General features: G+C 53.4%; 10 protein-coding genes across 10 annotated transcripts; 3 read left to right on the forward strand and 7 right to left on the reverse strand.

The window, feature by feature from the left end:
• Positions 1-233: 233 nt before the first annotated feature.
• On the reverse strand, positions 234-1539 carry NECHADRAFT_36910 (uncharacterized protein; the record flags this gene model as incomplete). The annotated part of the gene is made up of 4 exons (XM_003040978.1): positions 234-264; positions 319-816; positions 871-948; positions 1001-1539. The coding sequence occupies 4 exons, from the start codon at positions 1537-1539 to the stop codon at positions 234-236; spliced, it is 1146 nt and encodes a 381-aa protein (XP_003041024.1).
• Positions 1540-3952: 2413 nt separating this feature from the next.
• NECHADRAFT_29145 (uncharacterized protein) lies at positions 3953-4760 on the reverse strand (the record flags this gene model as incomplete). The annotated part of the gene is made up of 4 exons (XM_003040979.1): positions 3953-4215; positions 4277-4482; positions 4611-4627; positions 4686-4760. Coding segments are annotated over 4 exons (561 nt in total), but the record flags the coding sequence as incomplete, so codon positions are not given.
• Positions 4761-5057: 297 nt separating this feature from the next.
• On the forward strand, positions 5058-6054 carry NECHADRAFT_36875 (uncharacterized protein; the record flags this gene model as incomplete). The annotated part of the gene is made up of 4 exons (XM_003040945.1): positions 5058-5257; positions 5315-5390; positions 5446-5917; positions 5987-6054. The coding sequence occupies 4 exons, from the start codon at positions 5058-5060 to the stop codon at positions 6052-6054; spliced, it is 816 nt and encodes a 271-aa protein (XP_003040991.1).
• Positions 6055-6435: 381 nt separating this feature from the next.
• On the reverse strand, positions 6436-8153 carry NECHADRAFT_99800 (uncharacterized protein; the record flags this gene model as incomplete). Its single annotated transcript, XM_003040980.1, has 2 exons — positions 6436-7337; positions 7409-8153. The coding sequence occupies 2 exons, from the start codon at positions 8151-8153 to the stop codon at positions 6946-6948; spliced, it is 1137 nt and encodes a 378-aa protein (XP_003041026.1). The 3' UTR covers positions 6436-6945.
• Positions 8154-11655: 3502 nt separating this feature from the next.
• On the reverse strand, positions 11656-12193 carry NECHADRAFT_92195 (uncharacterized protein; the record flags this gene model as incomplete). Its single annotated transcript, XM_003040981.1, has 3 exons — positions 11656-11679; positions 11710-11999; positions 12061-12193. 3 exons carry the CDS (start codon positions 12191-12193, stop codon positions 11656-11658), a joined length of 447 nt encoding a protein of 148 aa, XP_003041027.1.
• A 1866-nt stretch (positions 12194-14059) lies between these two features.
• NECHADRAFT_67766 (uncharacterized protein) lies at positions 14060-15099 on the forward strand. Its single transcript, XM_003040946.1, has 2 exons — positions 14060-14518; positions 14575-15099. The coding sequence occupies exons 1-2, from the start codon at positions 14174-14176 to the stop codon at positions 14848-14850; spliced, it is 621 nt and encodes a 206-aa protein (XP_003040992.1). The 5' UTR covers positions 14060-14173; the 3' UTR covers positions 14851-15099.
• Positions 15100-15218: 119 nt separating this feature from the next.
• Positions 15219-19085, reverse strand: NECHADRAFT_36895 (uncharacterized protein; the record flags this gene model as incomplete). Its single annotated transcript, XM_003040982.1, has 2 exons — positions 15219-15899; positions 15954-19085. 2 exons carry the CDS (start codon positions 19083-19085, stop codon positions 15219-15221), a joined length of 3813 nt encoding a protein of 1270 aa, XP_003041028.1.
• A 435-nt stretch (positions 19086-19520) lies between these two features.
• On the reverse strand, positions 19521-21177 carry NECHADRAFT_59526 (uncharacterized protein). Its single transcript, XM_003040983.1, has 2 exons — positions 20627-21177; positions 19521-20560 (listed from the first exon to the last, which is right to left on the reverse strand). The coding sequence occupies exons 1-2, from the start codon at positions 21029-21031 to the stop codon at positions 19802-19804; spliced, it is 1164 nt and encodes a 387-aa protein (XP_003041029.1). The 5' UTR covers positions 21032-21177; the 3' UTR covers positions 19521-19801.
• A 581-nt stretch (positions 21178-21758) lies between these two features.
• On the reverse strand, positions 21759-23408 carry NECHADRAFT_59530 (uncharacterized protein). The gene is made up of 4 exons (XM_003040984.1): positions 23075-23408; positions 22986-23020; positions 22569-22890; positions 21759-22515 (listed from the first exon to the last, which is right to left on the reverse strand). The coding sequence occupies exons 1-4, from the start codon at positions 23288-23290 to the stop codon at positions 21940-21942; spliced, it is 1149 nt and encodes a 382-aa protein (XP_003041030.1). The 5' UTR covers positions 23291-23408; the 3' UTR covers positions 21759-21939.
• Positions 23409-24614: 1206 nt separating this feature from the next.
• On the forward strand, positions 24615-26051 carry NECHADRAFT_103897 (uncharacterized protein; the record flags this gene model as incomplete). The annotated part of the gene is made up of 2 exons (XM_003040947.1): positions 24615-24752; positions 24819-26051. The coding sequence occupies 2 exons, from the start codon at positions 24615-24617 to the stop codon at positions 25791-25793; spliced, it is 1113 nt and encodes a 370-aa protein (XP_003040993.1). The 3' UTR covers positions 25794-26051.
• Between the last annotated feature and the right edge of the window lie 10 nt (positions 26052-26061).

The raw sequence follows: 26061 nt of genomic DNA on the forward strand, positions 1-26061 counted from the left end.
ATTTTTTAACTCTTGTAATGGGATTTAAGCATAGCGGCAGTATTCAAAGCAGGAAGTTCCCGTGAGAACCTCATATGAGAATGATGCTATATATTTCCACCACTAACTCCGCTTAAATGTGCTTTTGCTTCTCAGACTTGCATGTTGATTTTCACTCATCCGTGGCAACCTATGCCTTGCTGAGGCACAACGGCAGAGAGATCCGCTGTGACGACTCACTTCAACGCTGCACCTCACGCCATCAAGGCAATGTGCTTGAGTTCCCTAGAAATAGTCAGCAACAAGTCCTCAAGTCAATCGAGCCCAGGTCAAACATACTCTTGCACTTGGCGTCCAACCTTCATGGCCGGATACTCTCCCTCTCGTCCCTCATCCCTACCCAAGTCCTTCTGCCCCTCCCTAACCTCCTTCGCCCGCTGCACCAGCTTCGGAACCGGCACGAGATCAAAGTCACTTCCCAGATGCCAGAAAAGAGTGCTCGAGATTCGAACTAGCGGTCTATCGGGAAACTCGCGCTTGCGCTTCTCAATCGTCTCAATGGTCTTTTCGTTGACGACAACTTCGTGGTAGCCCGCCTTGATGAGGCCACCGGTGATGTGCTCGATCTGCTTGCCCGCTTGGACAAGAAGGTAGTTTCCGGGAGGGATCTTGACTGGGATCCGGTTTCCGGTGTTGCGGGCCCAGATGTGAAGGCCAGGATACCTTGAGCGGCCGTGGATGGTGAGGAAGTTGAGGTCTGTGTGAAAGCCAGCGAGGATGGTATCTTTCTCTCCGTACTTGTTGAGATCAGAAGCTGTAGGGGCAAGAAGATGCGGTCTATAAAACATGTGAGTTCATGAACATTGCGCAGTGCTGGATAGGGGATCAAACCCGTAACGTCCAGCGTCGCTGAAGAACTCAGCTTGTAGATCCAAACCAACAGCCGTCATCTCTGCCAGTTTCGACACGCTCGAAATATGGTTAGTGTCATATTGTATGAGTTTGAAACCAAGCTACTCACGCATTCTTCATAGACGTCCCCCATTGATTCATAGCCGGCGTCCACCGCTCCTTAATATGCGGCGCCTCAGGCACGATATTCGAAGCATTCAACCCCGGAAACTCAGTCTTGAACGGCGGAATTTCCGCCATCCTCCAAAAGAACCTGCACTTCGGATCCGGCGAATGCGCCGTGATATCCAGCGGTCTTTGCGACGGATGAAGTCTCTGAATCACATCCAGACACGGCTCGTCGACGGCGCACTTGGGCTTCTCGGTGTTTTCCAGCGTCACACCGATCTGGTAGCTCAGCTCGGGCTTCTCATCCTTCCTGAGGTCCTCTTCGGGCTGGGCAAAGTAGTCTTCAAGGATGTCGAGAAAGGTCGAGTTGTCCTGCTCCGAGACGCGGGAGTCGTGGAGGACCAGGGCGCCGTAGGTGATGAGGGCGTTGGCCGCTTTCCGACACTCGGCCTGGACTGCCTCGGAGTCGAGAGGATGGTTGAGATAGACGTCGAGGTCGATGACGGGGAGGTCCATCGACAATTCTTGGTTTGAGTCCATTGTTAAGGCTACGACGCTTCTCGTCGTGAACTTTCCACACTTGGGTCTTTAAAGGTATAGCTTCCGGATAGGCAGTGAGTGAGTCGAGGCAAGAACAACACGCATATATGAAGAAATATAAAAATTTAAACCCGCTACAAAGGGTCCTCTCACGGTTCCTGTTCAGGAAGTTGATGCGGACAAGGTCATGTCCTTGGTCCGGTCTTATCCATTGCAATCGCCATGATTGGCCAGCGACGTTGGAGTAAGAGCCGGAGCTGGCCGAAGCCCGACGGAGACGATCATGAGGTCGCAATAGAGTACAGTGGGTCTCAAAAAGTAACGACACATTTTCCCGTACCCCGCTTTCACTTCTACCTCCACCAAAATCATCACCAACTTCAATCATTCATCACGCAATCAATTTACGTCCAAATGGCCCCAAAAAGACATCATTCTCCTCATACGCGAACGAGGATTATTTGGAAATATAATTCGGGCGTGTCGGCCGCCCGGATCGCGCGGGAAGAAGGCATCTCTCGACATACAATTTACGGTGTGGTACGAAGATATCGCGACCAAGAGAGTGCCGCGGACCAACCTAAGTGCGGTCAGCCGCGCATCATTAGAGAGAGGGAAAGAAGGAGAATTTTGAGGGTTATTGCCCAAGATCCTCATCTTCAGATACGTGAATTAATTGAGGAAGCCGGGTTAAGCTGCTGCAGGGCAACTTTAATCTTATACCTACGGAAGGAAGGAATTATATATTATAAGTCTCTTCTTCGACCTTTCCTTAGTAAAGCCAACGCCAGAAAGCATCTACGCTTTGCACGGCGGTATATTCATATGGCTGAGGACTTTTGGGAGAAATAGACCTTCTCTGATGAGGTTATCATCGCTCGAGGAGAGGGCCAGAGGCATACATAGGTTTTCTATAAACCGGTATATATTCTTTTCATAACTACGACTTTTCTAATTATTTCTAGCACGAGAGACTCTTCAGAAAGAATATTCAGACACGCATACAACCGACAAGGCACTCACAGATGTTCTTTAGTGCTTTTAATCATCGCAGGCGCCTCCCGATGGTCCCCCTAGCCGGCGATCCAGAAAGCCCTCGCGGCGGAGTAACTGCGCAGATTATCCTCGCATGCTTATAGCGATACCTTCCCCGGATTGTGATAAGGAATAGTTACTTCCAACATGACAACGCCAGCACATTTATAGCCCACATCGTACGAGACTGGATCTATGAGTGGTGTAAGAGTCGAAGGGCCGAGGTGGTAGACTGGCCGCCTTGCAGCCCGGATCTCAACCCCATAGAAAACCTATGGGCGATCCTTAAAGAGAGGATTTGCAAGCGATATCCAGAGCTCACATATATGCCCAAGACCGACGAAGCAAAGCAGGCTCTTATTGCAGCTGCGATCGAGCTGTGGGAAGAGATTGAGCCAGAAGTCATCGATAACCTAGTCTACTCAATGAAGCGAAGAATGCAGGCTGTTGTGCACGCCCACGGCTAGTATACTAAGTATTAGATATACCAAAAGATACAGCTCTCAATTATCTATAGATTGATATAAAATAAGATGCAATTGGCCTTCATTTGGCTGCGCAATAAGGCGCTGAAGATGTAGTCTCATTTGGTGATGGTACTGATATAGCGGGGAAACCCGGAATGTGTCGTTACTTTTTGAGACCCACTGTAGGAGGGGGGCGGCGTATCACGGGGGCTGTGCGTCAAGATAAGGAAAACGCGGGGGAGATCAGTTGAAGACTTCATGTGATGTCGAGAGTGGTGCAGGGAGTAGTTGTTTGTGTGTCAGCCTTGTGGGTTATTGACAGATGAGAGCATGGCTTCTAACCTGAAGGAATGGTTCACTATGTCACATCTATGAGCAATATCCTATTCAATACCATCAGGGGCATTTCATGAAGACCTTCATGAGTCTTTGACGGATCTGTGATACAATGGTCCTCTTAGAATGAGAAAAGAGGTGCAAAGTAGAAAATAGCCCTTCAAGCCCATCTAATTATGCCACGTCCCATGAGATGTAAGTAAGCCAATACACATCAAACAGGTTGTATGGTGGGTGTATCGGGCATCTGCTCTCTCATAAATACATCACTTACCTACGCCAGGAACGAGGTTCAATAACCCCAAGTCTACCCAGCTGTCTCGATCCCATCTCGACAAGCTTTCACCTATTACAGCTACCCGGATAGGGCCAAAAGCCTGACTCTTCCCATAGCCCATCCTTGGTTTCAGTCCAGTCTCAACCAAAACATGCACTTCTGCAACTCAACAACAATGGTTCAAGAAATCTATTTCCATCTCGCAAGAAAACTCGCCGCCGTCGAGGCACTGCCCATCCCCAGCTTGGTAATATACACCTCTTTTCATCTTTACCCAACAACACATTTAGCTCTGCTGTCGCTCCGCCTCCAGCTCCCGCTCGGCCTGCTGGTAGTACTTGGCCGTGTCGACGCCGTGCTGGCTGTGGTTGACAAAGTTGAACCACGGGACCGCGCTGAACATGAGCGCAGAGTACCGGCTCTGGCGGGCAGCCACGCCCTGCAGATGGGGGCTCAGCCTGCTCACGCCGTACAGGGGCTCGCCCTTCTTGACCTTGTCCACCATCTCCCGCATGTCCATCTCGATCTCGCGGGCGTTCTCGGTGGCGCCGTAGAATCGGACTGTTTCCGTATTGTCAGTATTTCTCCAATCGCTACCGGTTATGGCATGTCGTCGACTTACGGCAGGATCGCTGGTAAAACCAGAGGAAGCCGCCGATGATACCGACACCTCCGGCCAGTCGCAGGGCCTTGGGGAAACCACCCTTTCCGACGTGCGAAGGGGCGAATCGCTCGAGGGCAATCAGGGCAACGGGCGCAAAGGCGGCGGCGGCAGTGCCATAGACGTAGTCGCTAGTTCGGGCATATCCAACAACTCTCTTGAAGTGACTGCCGAGGGTTAGTCGACGGTCCACAATCCAACCATCCCAACAATTGCAGCAGCTCGAGCAGTGAAAAACATGGGATATCGCAGTTCGGATCATCGCGGAAGGTACTCGAGGGGACAGAGGACGTACGGATCGTTGTCAATGAGCTATAATATCCATCTGATCAGCAACAGCCAATGCGTCGTCAATTGAGGCCTCACTCACCGGGTAAGGGGTCTGGATGACCTTGCTGGCCCCGACAAAGGAGGGAGTCTCCTGCTTGGTCGCGCTCTCAGACATTGTGCGGTGCTTCGTCCGGGACAATTCCTTGAATCCTATCACGAAGCCTTTCGAGGTCGTCGGTTTCGGTACATTCAGAAGCTGGAGCCGGCCGCCGGATTGGTGCCTCAGGACATGATCACGTGAGTGGTCAGCCCATCGAAGAAGCCGATGATTGGTCACGTGGGAGAAGTGGACCTTGGCGGTGGACAGAATCAATTAAGCTCTCAACGCGTCTCTTAGAGTTGGACGCGTCGTGAAAGGGAGGATCGAGTCCTTGGAGTCACTATCGACACTCAACACTCAGAAATTTTCAAAATGGCTGGCATTCTCTCGGATCCAGCAAACGGCCTGGATAATTACGACGTCGGCGACTTTTCCGACGACCCTTTCGGTTCTCCGCCTCCAGAATCCTCCTCCAAGAAACGAAAGGAGCCAGATTCCGGATTGGGAATTGATGAGGAAGTCGACGTCAAGAAGCGAGCCCGAGCACCCAATGTGAAGCTTGACGAGGATAGGTGAGACTGCATAACACTAATCAGCATTTTCTATGGTATTCTAATCCCGAATGACAGGTTACTGGGACCAAAAGGAATCCCCAAGCTACGGCAGAGAGCCCGCGACCTGAAAATCAAGGGCAAAGGCCATGAAGTACGCTGTCGCCATTCCCCAAGCTCTCTCTCAGCCAACTAACCCACTGCTATAGTTCTCAGATGCCGGCCGCCTCCTGTCCTTCTACCAGCTCTGGCTCGATGACCTCTTCCCCAAAGCCAAGTTCCTCGACGCCCTCGCCATGGTCGAAAAGGCCGGTCACAAGAAACGAATCGTAATCGCGCGCAACGAATGGATCAATGAGGGCAAGCCCAAGGATCACATTGCAAATGGGGAGGATGAAGAAGAGGAGGATCTATTCGGCGAGAACAATACATCACAGCCAGCGGGCCCAGAACCCACCACCACCACAACGGCGACAGAACCGTCAAGGGCAAAGACACCACAACGAGATGACGACGTACCAGATGACGACGACATCTACGATGCAACACCGCGACAAGTTCGTCACACTCTCCCGATTCGCAACGAAGTCCCCGAAGAAGATGATCTCGAGGCCCTCATCGCCGAGGCCGAGGGCCAGGATGCAGCGAAGAGGTCAAAGCCTTCAGAGCCCGAACCAGATGGTGATGATCTAGACGCTCTGATGGCCGAAGCCGAGGGTCATGATCAAGCACCAAAAAAGAAAGGACCAGAGCCAAAGGGAGGAGATGACTTTGCCGATGAAGAGGCGGCGATGCAGGAGATAGACGGGTTGTGGTGATAGAAGCCATAGAGCAATAGGCGTTGGGCGTTGAGATTTGTCATGATATTTGGCAGCCATTACGAGTAATGAAAGAGTAGCATTAGCTGCCTACGGCATCTCTACGTTCACATCGTTCATTGACATGCTGACCAACAGATGGTTACAAGTTGCCCGTCTTGTTCCCTATCCACTTTTAGACTTCACAACACCCCAACAACCACGGTCCCAGGTAGGGCTATAGCTTTAGTGCTTGCAAGCCAGGGGTAGCTGTCACCACCGACGTCAGTACCTACTCAAGCTCAAGTGTTTAGAGCTGGAGCTTCACAGCTCCGAAACAAATCACGTTTACAGTAGCAGTATCGGCGTCGGTCACAGAGATCACAGAAGGCACATAGAAGTAGTTCGTCATCGCTCATAAGCGTGTCATTGTATTTGTTGTACAAGAGGCTCAACCCGTGGTTTTCCAGTCCCCCTGGGACATTTATAATATCCTTGACGCCTTGCTCCGGGGTTTGACCAATACCCATACCCTCGAAAGATACAAAAACCAGAAAATTCATGAAAGACTGTTGAGTCTTGTTTCCCCACACACCGTTTCCAGACGTTTTATTATAGTAGGTAGAAGTCGGTTGCTCTGCTGGAAGCGAGTTCAAAGAACTGCACCGCTCTTTCGTCGTCTTGATTGTTCCTTGACCCGGTCGGGCCAGACAAACGTCATTAGTAGCTCCCGCGGCGGCAACCATTTTGCTCAGACACTGTGACAGCTTGCTGTCATCTCCGCGCGATCCATGCGATCCGCGCCACAAGGTCTTGACTTGTGCCTCACTTCTCTCGGAGATCAACCGCAATGCTGCCAACGTCGCATCCAAGTGAGGACGCGCCAGGTCGGAGCTGCTGGAAAAAATCTTCCTAAGAGACTGGAGACACAAGGTCATGGACCTTGGGCTCGAGGGCGTGGTTCGCGGCGGAGAAGTCACAAGATGACATAGCTTCCGAAGCGGCCGTGGTTGCGTCGTCGACAAAGAACTGGCTAATGTCGAAGTCGTCATAGATGTTGGACGAAGGAGAGGGGTAGTCGAGGAGGTATTCCTCGCTGAGGTTTGAAGAGCAAGGAGAATCGAAGATACCGTTCTTGACGAGACCGTTTTCAAGGACGAATCGGTCAGCGTCAGAGGAAGAGTCGTAGGAATCACCGAGGCTAAAAGCGACATCATCCGAAGCTGCCGGTGCCAGCCCAATGTTGGCGCCGTCAAGGTTAGCGACTTCTGGAACGACCTTAGCATCTCCGCCGACATGTGACACTGCAGGTCGGAAGACAACATCTCAGCAGGATGTTGTGCCAGGTCGGGAGAGGTGCTAGGGGTCAGTTCACAAGAAGTCACATCCATAGACGGCTCCTCCTTCACGGGGGTAGCGGCAGAGTCGGTTACCGGAGAAAGGCTGGGGGAGAGAGACGCAGGGTTGACAGTGGCGTGTGGGGGAGTCATGACATCGACCATGCCAGTGGCGTTTTGAGAGCCAAAGAGCTCTGGTGACAGAGTGACAGCGTTCTCTCGAAGGGAGTCCAGGGGAGAGGAAGATCGAGTAACAATTCCATAGGTGCGTCGGTACTGGGCGAGCTCGTTGGCGAGCAACATGTTGGTCCTCTGAAGCTCGCCAAGCTGGTTCTCGAGCTCCTTGTTCCTCTTCATGAGGGCTTCGGACTCGAGCCTCTTGCGTTCACGGGAAGACTGGGCGGCGCGGCGGTTACGGAGAACACGCTCGACACGACGCTGCTCCTTTTCATCTTCGGTCTTGGCTCGTTTCCTTGATGCAGTGTGAGGACCATGTTGCGACGTCATTGGTGTAAGTGGAGAGACATACCTAGGAGGGAGGTTTGTCTTGGGCTCAGGGAGGACCTGACCCCAGGACTTGCGCTTCTTGGTTGGCTTCTTCTGGGAAGAAGAGTCTGATTCAGGTGTTGAAGGCTCTTCCTTGATGGAGGCCATAGAAGGACTTTCTGCACCGGTAAACGACTTGGGTGTCATCATCTCCATTGGGTTCATAGTGGTAGCGTCAACTGGAGGTGTCGTAGCGTCGGTAAAGGACCCGGGGGTCATCATCTCTATGGGGTTCATCGTGGTAGCGCCAAATGGTTCATATGTGGGCTGTTTGGTTTGGTTGTGTCGGAATAGAGCTGCTTGCATAGCGGGAACCAGTTCTCTTTATGTTGAGGACACGTCGAGAGTTTGGAGGCTTGGAGCTTGTGGCATTTGGATGCCTGAGGCACCATCCCCTGAGATCCCCACCCCCTGAACGCTCGCTGAGGTCCCGATGGGGAAAGGTGGCGGGCGATACGTACCTCTGGGTACCAGGGCTGGCCGTCGTTACGAACAGGCTTTCAGGGGGCGCATCGGCATCGGCCCACCAGAAGCCACGCAGCAGGGCGCTGAGTCTTGTCCCCCACCGCTAGGCTTCAGGAGGGTGGCTCAACTGCAGGGGGCTGAGTCCATGGTCCGCGGGGCGGCGTGATTGGCGGGAGGCGGGCTGACACGCAACCTACCTGAGAGTCGGTGCCCACGGAGGGATCCACAGCCCGTTCGAGTTTCCAAAAAAAGGGGGCGATCAATCGGAGGCCGTGAGACTTGACTTGCGCACCCGCCTCTTGACGGAGCACGGAGGCTCGACCGGCCCAGGAGCCCGCGGCGCACCTGGGAGGAGACCATGTACGGAGCTTCTCGCTCCTTCTCCCTTGTTTCGAGCATGGTGCGGCGGGCGGCGGGAGTATTGTTTGCCCAGAACAGTCCGTCCGGGTCCTTTCTTAGGTTTCTTCAGGATGGCTGGTGAGTGGTGCGAGTCTATGTCGTGATTGGTGGATCCGTGAGTTGATTGATACCTACACTCGGTCGGCACGCGGAGAGGTATTGGATTGCCGTCCTCAGGCTCGTGTATGTGCTGTACATCTCATGTAGGCTGCCGAATGTTAATTTTAGGGGAGGCAACAATAGGTGAGCCCGGCTATCTACTCTACACGAGTCGTCGCGTCGTGTGGTGGTACAAGGCACCATTCATCACAGCTTCCCCTCACCCCAACGTCGTGAGATATGCTCTCGGCCATGGCTTTTTTAGAATTCCAGGCACAAGTGAGGGGGGACGAGTCCAACTCAAAGCTGACGCAGTAATGGATCAGCAACACATCAAAAGAAAATAATCCATATCTCGAGTCCAATCTTTTGCCTCTTGCGGAAACTTGATGGAGGAGCTATTTGCGCTCCAAGGCGTGTTCCATCTGCACAATGACGAGATGGGCTCATCTCAGGGAAGACGTGCGAAATGGACGGAAAGGAATGGCCTGGCACAGTGTGAGTCATTGCAGGCAGCCGAATAAAATACGCCAGGCTGCACTGTATTTTGCTTCGTTACGCAAGGCCTCACGGGCTGCAACGTTTCCCGAATAGCGCTCGCGACACTTGCTAGAGCCCGTCCGCCGCTCCACGGGACCACTCACTCCACCAAGACCAAAAGGCCGCGCCAGACAAAGGGAGTCATCCACCAAAGTCGATGCAGGGAAGCATCATCGCTTTGAGTCAGACCAAAGGGAGATGACGCAGCCTGCCACCAAGATACACTGAGATACCTACATACAACGCCAGAGTGCAGCATCGTGAGGAATCGAAACTAACCTCGGCCAAGGTCCCCAAGGGATCGGCTACAGACGCCGCAGTTCCAGGCAACCTCAGTGTTGCAGCTTGTGAGGTATGTGACCCAAAGAAGCCGGACAGGTCCCGAAAGAGAAGGTGATGGGGATGCATCAACGGAGGAGTAGCCATCATTAAGCCATGCCCAAGATACGACGTCGTAGCTCAACCAACTTTACTCGAGACGTCAAAACATGGAGTCTATCGCATCAACCCGACGCAAATAGGTACTGCCGAGTCTGTGAGTGATGAGCACCATGTACGCTTCGTAAGACTCGACTCGTCTCTTTCTCACTTACAGATCAGCGGCGTCTCACATGCTGATCTGACGCTGACTGGCGCAGCCTCGAGTGTGGACCTATGGCTTTCTTTCGTGTTCCAGGAAAAGAGCAAACACGGAAGATGGTGCATGACACCGTCCGGCCCTACCGGGTGCTATCCGACGCTCGCTCTAAGCATGAGCCCGTCTTTTTCTTCTTGCTGGCTCTAGAATCTCTGTCCATCCCTTGCTGGGGGGTAGCATATCCACCAAGACTCCATCTTGGCCATGATTTGAGAGCAGCTCGTCAAAGTCCACAGCGGACCATTCCATGTGGGCATCTTTTTTTACTCGCGTGTACCTTTTTTGGATCATCTCTGCCCTGAGCCAGCCACAAGCGGCCGCCAACTCGGAAATAGATCCAGTACTCCGTAGATAGTTTTCCCATCAGCGTCTCAACAGCATTTTGAGTTCCAAGCTTGCGCAGGCACACACGCAATTAACCCTTTGGAGAGCGTTGTGAGTTTAATTGATGATAGCATCACCTACGCCAAATGAGACCGTCAATGTCGCATCACATTCCGCAACTGTACTGTACCTGATGCGATTAAAGATTTTCACCCTGATGGAGCTCTACTCGTCAGTAAAAAGAAACTATTGTTGCACAGGAAAACTCAGCTCCAAGCCTCCCAGCCTCAAATTGTGATAGAGCCCGCCTCTCCGTCAAGCAGGCTATCGAGAGACGACGTCGTGTCTTAGCCCGCCCAAGCCCAGCGCATCACCGCCAATCCCCCTCCTCACCGGCCCCTCGGTCCCCTTCTCCTGCCTTCGGATCGCATCCCCGTTCCCTGGAATGTTGCGCTAGTCCCAGCCTGCTTGCTGGTTCTCGCGAAAAGCGGGCTGCCATGCCGTCGGGGAATCTCTTCTCCTTTTTCATCGAGGTTAGGGAAAGCGGGCGGACGATCCCGTTACAGCGCGAAACGGAGGGAGGGAAAGCCTGAGACACGGAAGGGAGAAACATGCCAAACTCAAACTCGCAGGCACACTCAGGGCTGAAACCCATTTGATGTCTCTTGTCTCACCGTAGATCTCCGTCTCACCAGCCCTCACTTTACCGCCCATTTCAGGGATTAACTCTTTCATTAATTGACTGATTGAATTCTCACACATCAGATCCCCCTCCAACGCCTCAAACTGCCCCTCCCTTCTTCCCATCAGGACCCTTACGATCAACTCATCCCTCGCTCAGCTCGCCTCATGCCCCTAGCTCTCTTCTCGTGTAGATAGTTCCCCAGCCGGGCACGATGGTACGTACGATAGTCTGACGATAGAGTTGCGAGCCAACAAGAGTCTGGGCAGTCGAGAAAAAAAGGGGATTGTGGATTCTCCCATTCCAACAGCCAACCACCCCTGGTCTGGCAATTTCACCCTTGTCAGAGCTTGATTTGATCCAATTGATCCCAAACTCGGGTTCCTGGGACCCCATTTTCAATCTCGTGGATCTCATAGTAATCTCATCTTATCTCCAGACATTATTTCCCCCCCCTGTCACCTCCCGGAGCTGACGGCCCAGAATACGACGAAATGGAAGCAATGGAAGCAGTTTACGAACCCACTGTAATAATAATTCCTCAAGCTCCGGGCATTCCCATATTAACAAAGTTCCCATCCAAATCTCCCGTGTCAGATAGCTACTGTAGTCATCTCCTTCTAAAACCTCGGCGTAAACTCGCTCACCACCCCGACAATCTCTGCCGTCACCCAGCCGCCTCGAAAGTCCGTCCGGTACGGCACCACCCGCTCCCCGTCGACAAACGACTGCCAAGGCCGCGCGTAGAAAGAGACGTAGCCCTTGAGGGCCTCGTACCCCGGCTTCGGTTTCTCGTAGGACCAGACCCTGTTGGCCAGGAGCCTGCCATCAGGACCCTTCACCGAGTAGTGTGTTCTGGGTCCCTTGAATCTGCACGGTGGGTTGTAGCCCGTGGGGGTGAGAGGGACCTTGAGGGATGACTTGGGAAGGTAATATTCTATATCAGTGTGTTAACGACCTGTGCGGGATCAACTTTGTCGTCTGGCCGAGAAACAAACCTGGTGGTCGATACTGCTCGAGAACCCAGAAGCCGTCCGACGCTTCAGCAACCTCCATGCCGTTGTAGGTGACTCGGACATGTCTCTGTATCTTTTCTATCCGTGGAACCTCTGGGAAGTCGTCCACGTTCATCTTTGGTCTAGGCGGAGGTGCCATTGGACCCGGGATTTGTTGCCGTACCCGTCTTTGATCGCGATGGGGCTCTTCTGAATCTGGTTGCTTTCGCTTCAGTTGCCCCTGCTGGCGTTGTGGAGTTGAAGATGGTCCATTTGATGCATTGGCATTCTGGTTATCGCTCGCTACCCGTCGCTCGGTTCGGCCTGGTTGAGCAGGAGGCAGCGGTGTTGCACTTGGAAGATGGACATTGCGAGTAGCTCTTCGATCGAGCAACTGCAGTTGTGGTGGCGCTGAAGGTTGCTCGTGAGTTATGACAATCGGATTGTCACTGCTTGAGCCCTGTTTCTCAAACTTGGACTGCTTCTGAACCAGAGATTGCCCAGAGGTTGCGCCTATGTTACGGGTATAGCTCAATGCGCCCCGGCCGAGTTGCCTCTGGTGTTGAGCAGCAAGTTGACCGCCAGTTGTGCGGGGACCCCGAGCATTGTTCCCACTCCGCCTGTCGAGAGACAACGACGCTTGCTGAACTTGATGTTGCGAGCGAGTTGCGGTCTGGCGATTTCCCGCATCTTGCTGCGTCAAGTGAGACCGCTGTGCTCTGTCTAGCTGCGGGTGTTGTTGAGCAGAGAGTTGTCTCGCGGTTGAGCCCGCTCTCTGGTCACCGCCATCGACCTGCGACAGCTTTTGTTGAGTTGGAGACTGTCTCACAGTTGTATCGGTGCTGGGGACATTGATCGACACCCGTCGGTTGAGTTGTGGTTCTGTCTGAGTTGTAGGTTGCAAGAAAGACGCGGTGTGCCCATCTCCCGTGTCCCCTTGTGCCTGTTGGAGTTGAAGTTGCTGGTCAAGCTGCTGGGGTTCCAGAGGCATAAGCCAGGTCCCATAATGATAGTAGCTTTCGTCTTCCTGGTCTTCTAGGTCTTGCTGCTCGAGGAACGACAGATATCCCTCAAACTCGAGGTCCAGATCCCTGGTCGACGTCTGCATCGTCGCGGTGTTTGTTGCAGCCTCGTGGACCGACCCTTGCAACTTGGAGAGAAGAGGCTTCTAGCAAAGAGCTGGCAAGTACAGGATAAAGGGCAAACTTATAGAAGCATCACAACTCATTGAATCTGGGATGACCGGGCTGTCGTCCTGTTTAATAATCTCCAACCTTGTCGCGATCCGTCCCCGTCACCCTTTCAACCATTCTCGTCGTCGCCCACCCACACGCACATCACACCTTGGTCGTCTTGTCTCTTTCCTCTTCCTTTTCCCGTCAGTCCGGCTCCCAATCTCCAAGCCTGATTGGTCGCCTGATTTTCCCAACTCCCCCGTCTCCCAGCAAAGTCCGATTAATATCGGCCTTCAAAGTGCAGCTGAGAAACAGGGTATTTGGCATAAAACATGGTGCTCTCTCCAGGGTAATGTCTCGCCTTGTAACCGATCCATTGGTCCCGATGCAAGATGTGGGAAGAATACCAAGCTTTTCGGTAATCAGATCATGGTAGATCTGCCTCTGCCAGCTCAAAAATGCATCCATCCATATCAGCAATATCCATACGGCTTCCATGGAATTCTTAATACTCTGCATTTTATCATGACATTATTTGATGCATTCATTATCCTCTTCCCAACAACTCCATCCTACTTATTAGCCAAGACCCTCCCGTGCCCAAGCGCTGAGTGGCTGTGCACTTTTCCAAGCCACAACTTTTCTTCTTTTCAGCTTCCGTGTGATTTTCCGTCCCGCCGTTGCGTCATTCGCCCACTCCCTCCCACTTCCCTGAATGAGTGAGAGTGGCGCCCCGCATCCGTATTCAGCAACAGGGCCCCGCGAGTCGTCCATCACACCCAAAGGCCGCTTCTAGGCTTTCGGCGCTTCCATGCTGCCTGACACTCACATGACATCTACAGCCTCCTTCAACCTCGACAGTCTCTTCTAAACGAAAAAAAACTCTTCATCGCTATCGCGTCTACCCTCGTGTCCCCTCCCCTCGCAAAGAAACCGCAACAATGTCGAACCGTCAGCAGGCCCGCGACATGCAAGTCGAATTCCAAGCCCGCTTCCAAGCCAAGCAGGCCCGCCGCGAGGCCCAAAAGGCTGCCAAGCAGGACCCCATCCTCAAGAAGCAGATCCAGGACCTCCTCAAGAAGGGCGAGACGCAAAAGGCCTACCAAAAGGCAAAGATGCTGCTCTCCAAGCAGGCCCTCGCCCAGCAGATGGACCAGATGGCCGACATGGCCGAGCTCTCGGCTGCCCAGATCCAGGCCAACAATGCCATGAACCGCATGACGCACATGATGGCTTCGTCGTCGCGAACCATGAACATGGCGCAGAAGAGCACAAATCCCGAAAAGGTGCGCATTTATTTGCCTTTGTACCTCTCCGTGACAAGACTAACATGATTGTCCAGACCCTCGTCACCCTTGAGCAGTTCAAGCAGCAAAACGAAGAATACGCCATGTCCAACGGTATCTACCAAGACGCCATCACCCAATCCACATCTACCCAAGTTGGCGAGGACGCAGTCCACGAGCTCCTCGGAAAGCTTGCCGACGATGCCGGTCTCGAGCTCAGCAAGGAGCTCAGCCAGGCAACACCCTCGACGGCCGAACCCCAGCAGGCCAACGAGCCCACCGCTGAGGAGGAAGATAAGCTGCAGCAGCGACTACGAGCTCTGCGCGCATAGGTACAACCATTTTTATTCGGCGAGATACGGAGTAGAGCGCCCGCCTTGTACTTGGGGGGGTAAGCGATGCATGCATTATGGTCAACGTCGGGGGTAGACGACAATCACTTTCTCTTGGTTACGGTTTGGCGTTGGGGTTTTGGGAGGCGACTTGATTTCATGTTTGCTTTGACATGACAGTGAGATCAACACATTTATGTCGGCTCTGAGAAGCGTACAATAGACATCAACACATATTTCTAGCATTTGCTTTTTTGTCTTCGTGAAACCAAATCATCAAACATGTCGTCTACATCCTAACATGGACGACTCCCATCGTCAGTCAATGCATCATCGTCGTAATACCAATACCCAATACCATGCCGCGCCTACATGTAAAGACTAGCCACTGCCGTAATATCCCTCTTGATCATCTCCTGCGCCTGCTGCATCTTCTGATACAGCTCTGGATCACCAACAATCCTCGCCGCGTTCTTCACCTCACGACATGTCTCGTCCAGTCGCGTGATCGTTCGCACAATAGTTCCCTCCAGCACATCGGTCAAGCCGGTGATATTCTTGAAGGTCATGCCCCTCGCCCATTCGTACACGACCTCCATGAGGCCAAAACGGGGTCGTGAAACAAAGTCGTTGGAGTCGTCGGTGGACTGAATCACCTGCAGCCGTGTTTGCACATCATTGACCTTCTCCGAGATGGCGACAATAGTATCACGGCCGCGCTCAAGGTTGCCAGTGAGTGAGGGTTCAATGTCCGTCTTTTCCTGGAACACAAACGCCGACAGAAGAGCGGCGATTTCGGCAGGCTCGTAGTCAGCGAGCACATTGTCAAGGATGAGTTCGGTGAGGACCAGCTCGTCTCCCGAGTGGATCTCACAAGCAACCTTGCCCTTGAGCTGAATACGAGTTGCCTCATCGATGAAGCCGAGCTCCTTCAATACCTGAACACGCTGCTCGTAATCAGGCAAAAGTTGGAGGTTCTGATCCGACAGAGACTGCTTCAACTGAGAAATGTGCTCCTTGATGAGCCACTCATCGTGACACATGGCAAACTGTAACGGGGTTAGAACCTAGACATACGATGGCAGGAACTAGGCTTGGCTTACATGCTTCAAGAAGTTTGGACACTTCGTAGCTGGTGAGCTTGATATCGTCTTGACCAGGTCGACCCTCTTTTCTACAATCTCTTGCAGTTGGAGCTGCTTGATCCGCGAGAGATCAAGCTCCTCCCATTTATCACTCCATGAGCCGCAGAGCTCCTGAAGACGTTCCTTGGCTTGGTGATAGCCGTCACCGCCCTGGAAAATCTCTGGAAGAATACCCTTGGTTACCCATCTGGTGAGACACTCCACGTCACTCAGCGGAACGTGAAGGGTCTTGGTTTGCATCCGCTTCTTGCTCTTGGGAAGCTCATGGAAATACTTGGTGAAGGCAGGAATAAAGGGGAGCTGGTCGGTTGCGTCGCGTCGCTCTCGGAGGGACTTGATGGCACAGACGTGCAGTGTTGGATCCTCCGACGTGCCCTTGTTGCTAATACCGTCCGCTAGGAGAATGCCAACGGAACGAACACCGTCCCAGTTGAACACAATGAGGCGGTTCGAGGAGAACATTCTGCGGCCGATTGGGATGGCCAACATGCCCTTGTACAACTCGAATGTGAGTCGCTTGAAATCTTGGGCGGCCTGATGACACTCATCCATTGAAACATCACAAATCTCACAAGAGTCTCGCTTGACCTTTGCCAGATCTGCCTGTGCCAGCTTGACATCCTTCTCGTGCTCTGGAAGTAGCTGCTGTGTAGCATGCTCAGAGAAACTGCGCTTAATCATCTCTTCGATCTTCAAGGCTTCCACACGGAGCAGGTTGAGAATCATGTTGTATGTGAGTCGGAACTGGGATCGTAGCTTCGAAGGCTCTCCCAGAATCATGTTGCGTAGGTCTGCAACCGGAGGAGCGTCGTCAAGTCCACCAGGGGGGACAATGATGACTGATCCAACAGTATCCAGACCACGACGGCCAGCTCGGCCAGCCATCTGTGTATACTCACCAGGTAGTAGGTTTCGGAACGAGTGTCCGTCATGCTTGCGGTATCCAGAAAAGACAACTGTTCGTGTAGGGAGGTTCAGGCCCATAGCAAATGTTTCTGTGGCGAACAGCACCTTGACAAGTGTCTGTGCAAACAGAATCTCAACGAGCTCCTTGACGATGGGTAAGAGTCCGCCATGGTGAACAGCAATACCTCGGCTCAGGAGCTCTCGTAGTCTGATAATCTGCGGTAGCTGTCTGTCTTCTGGCTTCAACCGAGCCACAGACTTTTCGATAATCATGTGAATATGACTCTTCTCTGTGGCGTTGCAAAAGTCCTGGTTGCTGAGAGCATCGGCATTCTCCTCGCATCGCTTCTTTGAGAAGACAAAGATACAGGCCGGGAGGAGGGTCTGCTTCTTGAGGAACTGGACAAGATGAACCCAGAGGTTCTTGTCTTGCGCAACCGACGTAAAGCCACCTGCGCGGCCTCCACGGCCCATGTGGCCAGGGGCATGGCTTGCTCGAGGAGGTCCTCCACGACCTCGTTGCTGGTTTCCTCCTCTTTGCTGACCCCCTCCTCGGCCACCTCTTTGGGGTCCTCCTCGCTGCGGACCACCACGCTGGTTTCCTCGTGGGTTGCCTCCTCGGGTTGCAACGGTGGTTTTAGCGGCCTCGGGCTTATCCTTTCCTTGGATAGTATGGTGTGCGTCCTTCCAGCCCTTCTCGATAAACTTCTTCTCCGAATCCACAATCTTGTGGATATTCTTTCCAGCCCAGAGGTAGTGCTCCAGGGGCACAGGTCTCTTTGGCGTAGAGATGACATAGATGTCCTTCTGCTTTGTCCGTCCGACCCACGAGGCAAACTCATAGGTATTGGGCACCGTGGCTGATAGTAGAATGAGGGAGACATGCTCAGGCAGCATGATAATGACTTCTTCCCACACGACACCACGTTCAAAGTCGTTGACATAGTGAACTTCATCGAAAATAACAAACTCGACATCTCGAATCAAGTCAGCTCCTCGGTAGAGCATACTTCGCAGAATCTCGGTCGTCATGATTAGGCAACTAGCCTCAGGGTTGATCTGGACATCACCAGTAAGAATTCCCACCTCATCGAAAGTCTGTCGAAAGTCGCGGAACTTTTGGTTGCTCAGCGCCTTGATGGGAGAGGTATAGATGGCCTTTGTCATGTGCTTGGCCGCTAGGGCTATCGCATACTCTGCCACCACTGTCTTGCCAGCTGAAGTATGGGCAGCTACAAAGACGGAGTCACCATTCTCGAGATGGTAAACGGCCTCCTTCTGAAAGGTATCGAGTTCGAAGGGCCACTCCCTCGCCATGTCGGGAACGAGTTCTCTGAAGTTGGACATGTCGTGGTTAATATCGACAATGTGCGCCCACTCACGCCCAGCCTTGCGGGCACTAGACGCTGCAAGGACGCCATGAGGCTCCAAGGCCGGGAACTCGACGGGAAGAATGCTGTCAATGTCGTCGCCATCTTCGCCAGAGTCTGGTGTCAGATCTGGGGTAGCAGTTTCAGGAGAAGCGTCTTCGCTCGCATCGGGTGCAGCCTTGGCTTCCTCCGGATCCTCCTCAAGCACCTCCTTGATGGCATTCGCATCTTCCTCGTTGACGGTCGTTTTCTTGGTAAAGTCGATACCTCTGCTCATCCCAGGAGCAATCTCGAGCAGGCCACCTTCAGCACCTAGCTGAATCACCCTTTCCAGCTTGTTTCCAGAACCAGAAGACTTGGCAATGTCTCCAGAATGAATTTGATCTTCAAACGCCGCAGTTGCTTCAATGCCCTCAAGACCACCAGGCGCAAAAGGAAAGAATCCAGCAGCACCTCTCACAAAGTCTGCGCGATTGGCAGGTTTTCGTAGCAAGCTGGTCGAATTCTTGGCGGTAGCGCTGTTGGCAGGCACTGTGACGTTCCTGTAGCCTGTAACACGACCTTCCAATCCATGGCGTTGAAATCTAGTGAGAGTTCTCGTGTGCGGCGGTGCCACCTTGAACAGAGACGTGTAGTCAGCCTCAAAATCCCATCGTTGCTGCAGTCGGTTGAGCCATTCGGGCGAGAACTCTGGCGAGGGTGTGAGGAGAAGCTCCTCAAGGCTGCGCTTCAGCTCATCAGGTTCTTGGGTGCGAGGTTGGCGCTGGCCGGTGCCTTGTTGCTCTCCTTGAAGGAGGGCGTCTATACCAGCCATGCCCGTTGAGTTGACCGTGAGAGCGGGCAAGGTAGTGTAGGCAGCTTAGCGATTGTGTTACTGAAGTGTTGTAGATGTTGGAAGCTCCAGGTTGAAAGTGCCCCACCATTACGTTGTGATTCTGACACCCATTCCGATGCGGGACGTCCACCCCGCGACGGATATTTCGACTACCCTATATCTTAACACCAAATTTTGGGAAGAGCTTAAAAGAACCTGTTGAATCGAATTTTGGCAATTGAAGAGTTTGCACGTGTGAGTTATGGTTTATAGGCAGTTAAAAAGTTAGATGCTGAGTAAATTTGACAGCAAAATCAGAAACTATAAGTGGCCTGTAAGGACAAACTCTCAGCTTCAGCCTTATACCCAGACCGAAATCGGCATCAATTGGGTCAGCAATTTTATGCCATGGCCTCACATCTTGAACCACATACAAGTAGATTTTAGATCATTAATAAGACGGGTGCCGTGCCCTGACTGTATACATAGCAACACGGAGTAAAATTACATTTCCTTCCCTTCCGCACATCTATCAAGAAGCGTCCAACAGTTACGCCAGTTTGAACCAGCCTCCCATCCAGCGCCTCAATCCCTTGAAGGGATGACGCTCAGCGCTTCTTACCCTCTACCTCACTCGTCATATGAGCACGGGCGCCGTCAAGGGACGAATGCGCTCATGGCTGAACCGGTTCCCGTCCCGTCTCTTATTCTCCTTTTTACAGTCGCAGCAGCTTGGCAGCGTAGTCCTCGATCAGCTGCTCAGTGGGGAAAGCCATCTCCTCGAGCTTTTGGGCATAAGGAGTAGGGACCTCGGAACCAGTGACTCGCTGGGCGGGGGCGTCAAGGTAGTCGAAAGCGTACTCCATAGTCAGAGCAAGGATCTCGGAGCCGACACCGAAGGCGGGGAAGCCGGACTCGACAGACAGGAGACGGTGTGTCTTCTTGACGGACTGGATGATGGTCTCAACGTCGAGAGGCTTGATGGATCGCAGGTTGATGACCTCAACGTCGACACCGTACTTCTTCTTGAGGTTCTCGGCGGCAACGAGGGACTGACCGACAGTGCGGGACAGGGAGACGATGGTCAGGTCCTTTCCAGAGCGCTCAATCTTGGCCTTGCCGAAGGGGATGACGAAGTCGTCCTTCTGGGCAGCCTCGGACATGGGGAAGGCCTGGCCGTACATCAACTCGTTCTCGAGAACGACGACGGGGTTGGGGTCGCGAATAGCGGCCTTGAGAAGACCCTTGGCATCCTCGGCGCTCCAGGGAGAGACGACCTTGAGGCCGGGAATGCTGCCGTACCAGGCGGAGTAGTCCTGGGAGTGCTGGGCACCGACACCAGCAGCGAAACCGTTGGGGCCACGGAAGGTGATGTTGCAGGGCTGAATGCCACCGGACATGTAGAGGGTCTTTGCGGCGGAGTTGATGACCTGATCGATGGCTTGCATGGCGAAGTTGAAGGTCATGAACTCGCACTATATGACGGCAAACATTGGTCAGTAATGCGATTCGAGTATAGCCGATATGTAAAAGCTACTCACCACGGGGTGAAGACCGCTGAGAGCGGCACCAACAGCAAGACCACAGAAGCCAGACTCGGTGATGGGAGTGTCAATGACACGCTGGTCGCCGAAGCGGTCCAGAAGACCCTTGGTCACCTTGTAAGCACCGTTGTACTGGGCGACCTCCTCGCCAAGGACGAAGACCTTAGGGTTGGCCTCGAGCTCCTCAGCAAGAGCCTCATTGAGCGCATCTCGGACGGTGACCTCCTTGACACCAGAGCCGGAGCCCTCAGCGTAAGACCGGGTCTGGGAAGAGCCGAAGAGGACGGGCCTGGCGAGAGCAGCGCGGGCAGCGGCGGACTGGGCGAACGAGGTAGTGGCAGGAGCGCGAAGAACTCGGGTCGAGGCAGCTAGGCGAGCTGCAGGTCGGAGGATGCGAGACATGATGAAGATGGTGGACTGTCAATTGACCCGGGGAGTCGTGGGGACGGAGGGCGGTCGACGGAAGTCGGAGGACGGAAACTTCAAGATCAAGAAGCTGCAGATGCCAAACTTCTCTTGGTTTCCCGGGTCGTCGACGTGGACGTGGGAATTGAGGATGGTGATGAGCTTGAGGGTGGTGGTGCGAGGTGAACAACGTCGGGTTGAGAGAGGGAATTTCACCGAACGACGCTGTTTGATGGCCAGCTTCCAGTTTTTTTTTGGGGCCGGTCGGTACGTATCGTACCGGAACTGCGAGGTACCCGGGTCCTTACGAAAATCTGGTGGAAGACGAGGTACCCGCCCGCAGGAATCCCCGAGCAAACCTCCGTTAGCTCGGGGCAGCTTTATCCCTCTGTGGTCCCCGCCCTACAACGCCTTTGAGCCACCAAACGTGCGCCCCCCTATCAGTAGAATCGCAGCACTGTTATCGGCGAGAGGCCTATCACAGCTCAGAATGCTCCCTTGGCGACCCCGTCAACCAGTCTGTTGGGGGGATCCAGGGGAATTTTGGGGGACCATCCCCACTCACCACAAACAAAACCAAACCAAAGGGCAACAGAAAACGGTCAGGATCGGAGAAATGAGACACCGATGTTGGGTTCCTGATCATCTTCGTGGCCGTTGAAGAGTGGACATGATCCAATTCTGGCAGGCACTCACGATCATGACACTAGGACATATATCATGTGATGTTTAACATTGGAATATTATTATTAAATACCAGTAATGCCCCCAACTCCTCTGCCTTTCTCAATTCCTTTATATCTGAGGCCGGCCCCCTTCATGAATGCATCATCAGCCAGCACATGCTGCTTTTTCGACCCTCACAATTGTCTTTTCTATTGAATTTTGATTTGAAGCCCATCACTTTACGCAGCAGGCTTGCGGGCCACCATGAGGTACATGGGGGTGAAGAGGTGCTCCTTGGCACCGGCGACCAGGCAGTCGGCAGCCAGGGCGAGACTGTCGGCAGTCTTCTTGGTGCCGGGGGGAGCGAGTCGCAGAGTCTCGAGGACACCAGCCAGGCCGTGGGCAATAGTTCGGCCCCAGGTGGTCATGCGGACAATGGTGAAGATATCACCAACGGACTGGATGTAGCGGAGCTCACCAGCCAGAGGCCAGTACCAGGGAAGGGGGTCAGGGCGGTCTGCCAGATCCTCGTGGTGCAGCATCTCAAAGCCAGAGTCGTGGATGGCGGCAATACCCTCAGAGATCTTGCACATGTTGGAGATACCATCACCCTGCTCGATACCCAGTCGGATCTCACGGTGGTGGAGGTTGTCGTTGTCGTAGTCGTCGGTCATGAGCCACTCGTAAACACCAAAGACACCACCGGGCTTGAGGACACGGAAGATCTCGCTGTAGATGCCCTTGAGAGTAGGGGCATGGACAGTAGCCTCGATAGCGTAGACGGCATCGAAGCTGTTGTCAGGGAAAGACATTTGCTGCGAGTGAGTTAGCCAATGCTGGTCTTCAGAGAAGTCCAGGAACTACATACCATGAAGTCACCCTTGACAAAGGTGAGCTGGTTGGACAGACCCTCCTTGAAGGCGTAGTGGGTAGCACGCTCGATCTGGTAGTCGTTGTTGTTCAGGCCAGTGATGTGAGCGCCGGTGAACTTGGCGATCTCACGAGCGGGGCCGCCAACACCGCAGCCGACATCAAGGACCTTCATACCTTCCTTGATGCCGATGTGGTGGGCGAGGTAGTGCTCATGACGGGCGATGGCCTGGTAGAAAGGCTCGCCAAGTGAGTATCGGCAGAAGTGGAAGGACTGGCCCCAGCCGTACTCGTATAGATCGGTCGCGAGGTTGTAGTAGCTATCGGCCAGATGTTAGCACAAAGTGGCTTGGGAGTTGGCAGGCTAGAAAGCCACCGCCAAAGAGAGACAGAGGAAATCATGGGCGTCACTCACTGTCGTGTCAAAGTGGCGTACTCGGCGGTACGGGCCTGAGTGTTATGTTAGTCCCCGCCATTCAGGAGAGGGGCAGAGTGGTTTCATACAGCGCGCTCCTCAGCAGTCTCGTTCTCAGCGGGCTTGTTGTCCCAGTGCTTGAAGTACTCGTCGACAGCGGCCTGCTTGGCAGAACCGCCCTTTCGGAACATGGCAGCGACACCACCTCGAGCCTGAGCAGAGGAGCCGTGCATGGCCTTGTTGAACTCGGCATCGCGCTTGTGGTCCTCGCGCTCGAGGTTGGAGGCGGTCGATGAAGCAACCATGTTGAATGTGGGAGAGAAGGTTGAAAGGGAGGAAAAACAACAGCTGACAAGCAAGAGAAAGATTAAAAGGGTTGAGAGGGCGATCAAAAGTCAATCAATTGAAAAAACTCAGAGTTAGAAAGGGAACAGCGTTGGTTTTAAACATCGACGGGCAACGTAGCGACGGCAATGTCGACAAATTTCAGGGCCCTCCCCTGAACTGGGCCATCCATCTGCATCCAATCTCAATCGCGAATTGAACAGCAACCGGGCGCTATACCACATGCGGATTAGAGCCCCTGTCTATCGCTTGGGGTGTCGGGGGCGTTTTTTGGTCTGGGCAACTGCAACGCACTCGAGGCACCTGTGTGCCTGTAATACATCCCCACACGACTTCATCGTTTTGGCGGGCAAGAGCAGAGCTTGCACATGCTTCCGGTGCGCAACAGGGTCGCTGATTCGGCGTCGCACCCACTGGAGGACAGCCACCCCGGCACCCGAGTCGCTTGGTTCCGGGGGTTCTGGGCGGTGAGGGTGCAGTTTGCAGTGGTTAAGGAGCAAATCGGGCTGTGCCAATTTGCGAGAGCCCCACGATACGAATACGAAAGCGCTGAGTTCCTTCCGAAAAAGACGACCGCGCGTTTACTTGGACAACATCTCTGCATCAACTCGCCAAACAAGATTGACGACGGATCGTGGCGATGGTTCCCGGTTATGATAGATGAGATTTACTCATGCTCGACACCCTCATGATGAAACTCCTTTTATGACGAGTTGCGTCGTGTTGATCAATGTCTCCTCGGCTCGTTTTCGTACCTGGCATCTAATCTAGCAACTGGACGGATATATCCACTTGAGTGCCAACGTAGTGCAACTCCGGATCTACAAGGTATGATCCGTCTGGAGTAACTAGAAGATGATGTTGACGCCTCAGATCATGTATCCGATACTCTCCGTCTCAAACGGTCTGTCTCTCCGTTACCCTGTTTCCAAGATACAACTCCGGAGATGGCACGGAGATGGACAAAAATTATTATTAAGAAATGAGTTTGAATGAGCCAATTCATCGGAAACAAGGTCTAGTTGGGCTTCCGTATGCTTCCTTTTCCGGGCCTTAGGGTGAAATGCCGAGGCTTATCGATAAGGTAAGCGCCCCTCAGCCCAATGGCGGCCAACTCCGGCTCTGCAGCTGCATGCCTGAGGTCATTGTTACGCTTACATAAGGTGGCGGGTGACTGAATTTCTCAAGTCCTGCCCTGCGCGCCGCAACTCCAAAAGAACCCCGGCGCCCCATCACGATAATCACCCGGCCGCCTTTGCGCTTTCATCACTCCACCTATTCGCGATGCCGCCTCAGATCAAGCAGGACCTCAACCGCTCAGGATGGGAATCGACCGACTTCCCGTCCGTCTGCGAGACGTGTCTGCCTGAGAACCCCTACGTCAAGATGATTAAGGAAGACTACGGTGCCGAGTGCAAATTGGTAAGTAAGACCATATTGTTTTCTCGCGTTTTCGCGTAGACACAATGCTAACTCGTCTTGAACCAGTGTACTAGACCTTTCACCGTCTTTGCATGGAGCGCCACCCGCGCCCATGGCCGCAAGAAGAGAACAAACATCTGCCTGACCTGCGCGCGACTCAAGAACTGCTGCCAATGCTGCATGCTCGATCTTTCGTTCGGTCTCCCAATCGTCGTACGAGATGCCGCCCTCAAGATGGTCGCCCCGGGCCCGCAGTCCGATATCAACAGAGAATACTTTGCCCAGAACAATGAGAAGCTCATCGAGGAGGGTAAGGCTGGAACAGAAGAATACGAGAAGACGGACGAGAAGGCGCGCGAGCTGCTGCGCCGACTCGCCAACAGCAAGCCCTACTTCCGTAAGGGCAAGGCTATTGAGGATGCTGGCGAGGGCTCAAAGGGTGGAAACGCTGCTGTCGGCGCTGGCGTCGGCGGACCTGGACCGATTCGAACACGAGATACAAAGGCAGCCATTGCTGCAGGAGCAAAGACTAGCGTTAAGGGTCGCCAGGTCTTCCCCAGCGCTGCCCAGCTGCCCCCGAGCCCGCGCGATTGGCAGCCCCCTGCCGACAAGAACGTCATGTCACTCTTCGTGACCGGTATCGAAGACGACCTGCCCGAGTACAAGCTACGGGAGTTCTTCAAGGTCCATGGAAAGATCAAGAGTTTGGTGTGCTCGCACATGTCACACTGCGCGTTTGTCAACTACGAAACTCGAGAGGCAGCGGAGAAGGCGGCGGAAGCCTGCCAAGGAAGAGCCGTTATTGCAGGATGCCCACTGAGGGTACGATGGGGACAGCCCAAGGCCATTGGCACTATGGATAAGGAGCAGAGGGCTCAAATGTTGAAGGATGCCAAGCAGCGTCAGGCGGGGGGTCAGGGTCAACGGGCGATCGAGGGTGGCAGAGGCGCTGGAACCAGGCCAGCCGCGTTGCCTGCGCCAGTGGCAGCGCCCCCTGGAGCATCTGATACGCCTGCATACGCCTCTCTGACCGGAGACTAAGAAACGAGTACATGTCTGTCTTGTCAGCGGTTGAAGGGTAGAGTTGTATGTTTTTGGTGTTTGGCGTTTTGGAAAACGGACACAATGGAAGGACGGGCTTCATTAGCGAAACGGACAACTGAACATGGTGGATTAGGGGACACAAGAAGATGAAGGTTCCGATTCAATTCGATTCAAAAAGAGATAGAGAGATGATGATCATTTTGGGCATTATTCTTGGGGGTATGGTATCATGACAGTAATGTTACAAGATTGTACAATTGGAGAC

The sequence above is a fragment of the Fusarium vanettenii genome (genome assembly GCF_000151355.1).
Source record: "Fusarium vanettenii 77-13-4 chromosome 3 genomic scaffold NECHAsca_54_chr3_4_0, whole genome shotgun sequence".
NCBI classification, from domain to species: Eukaryota; Fungi; Ascomycota; class Sordariomycetes; order Hypocreales; family Nectriaceae; genus Fusarium; species Fusarium vanettenii.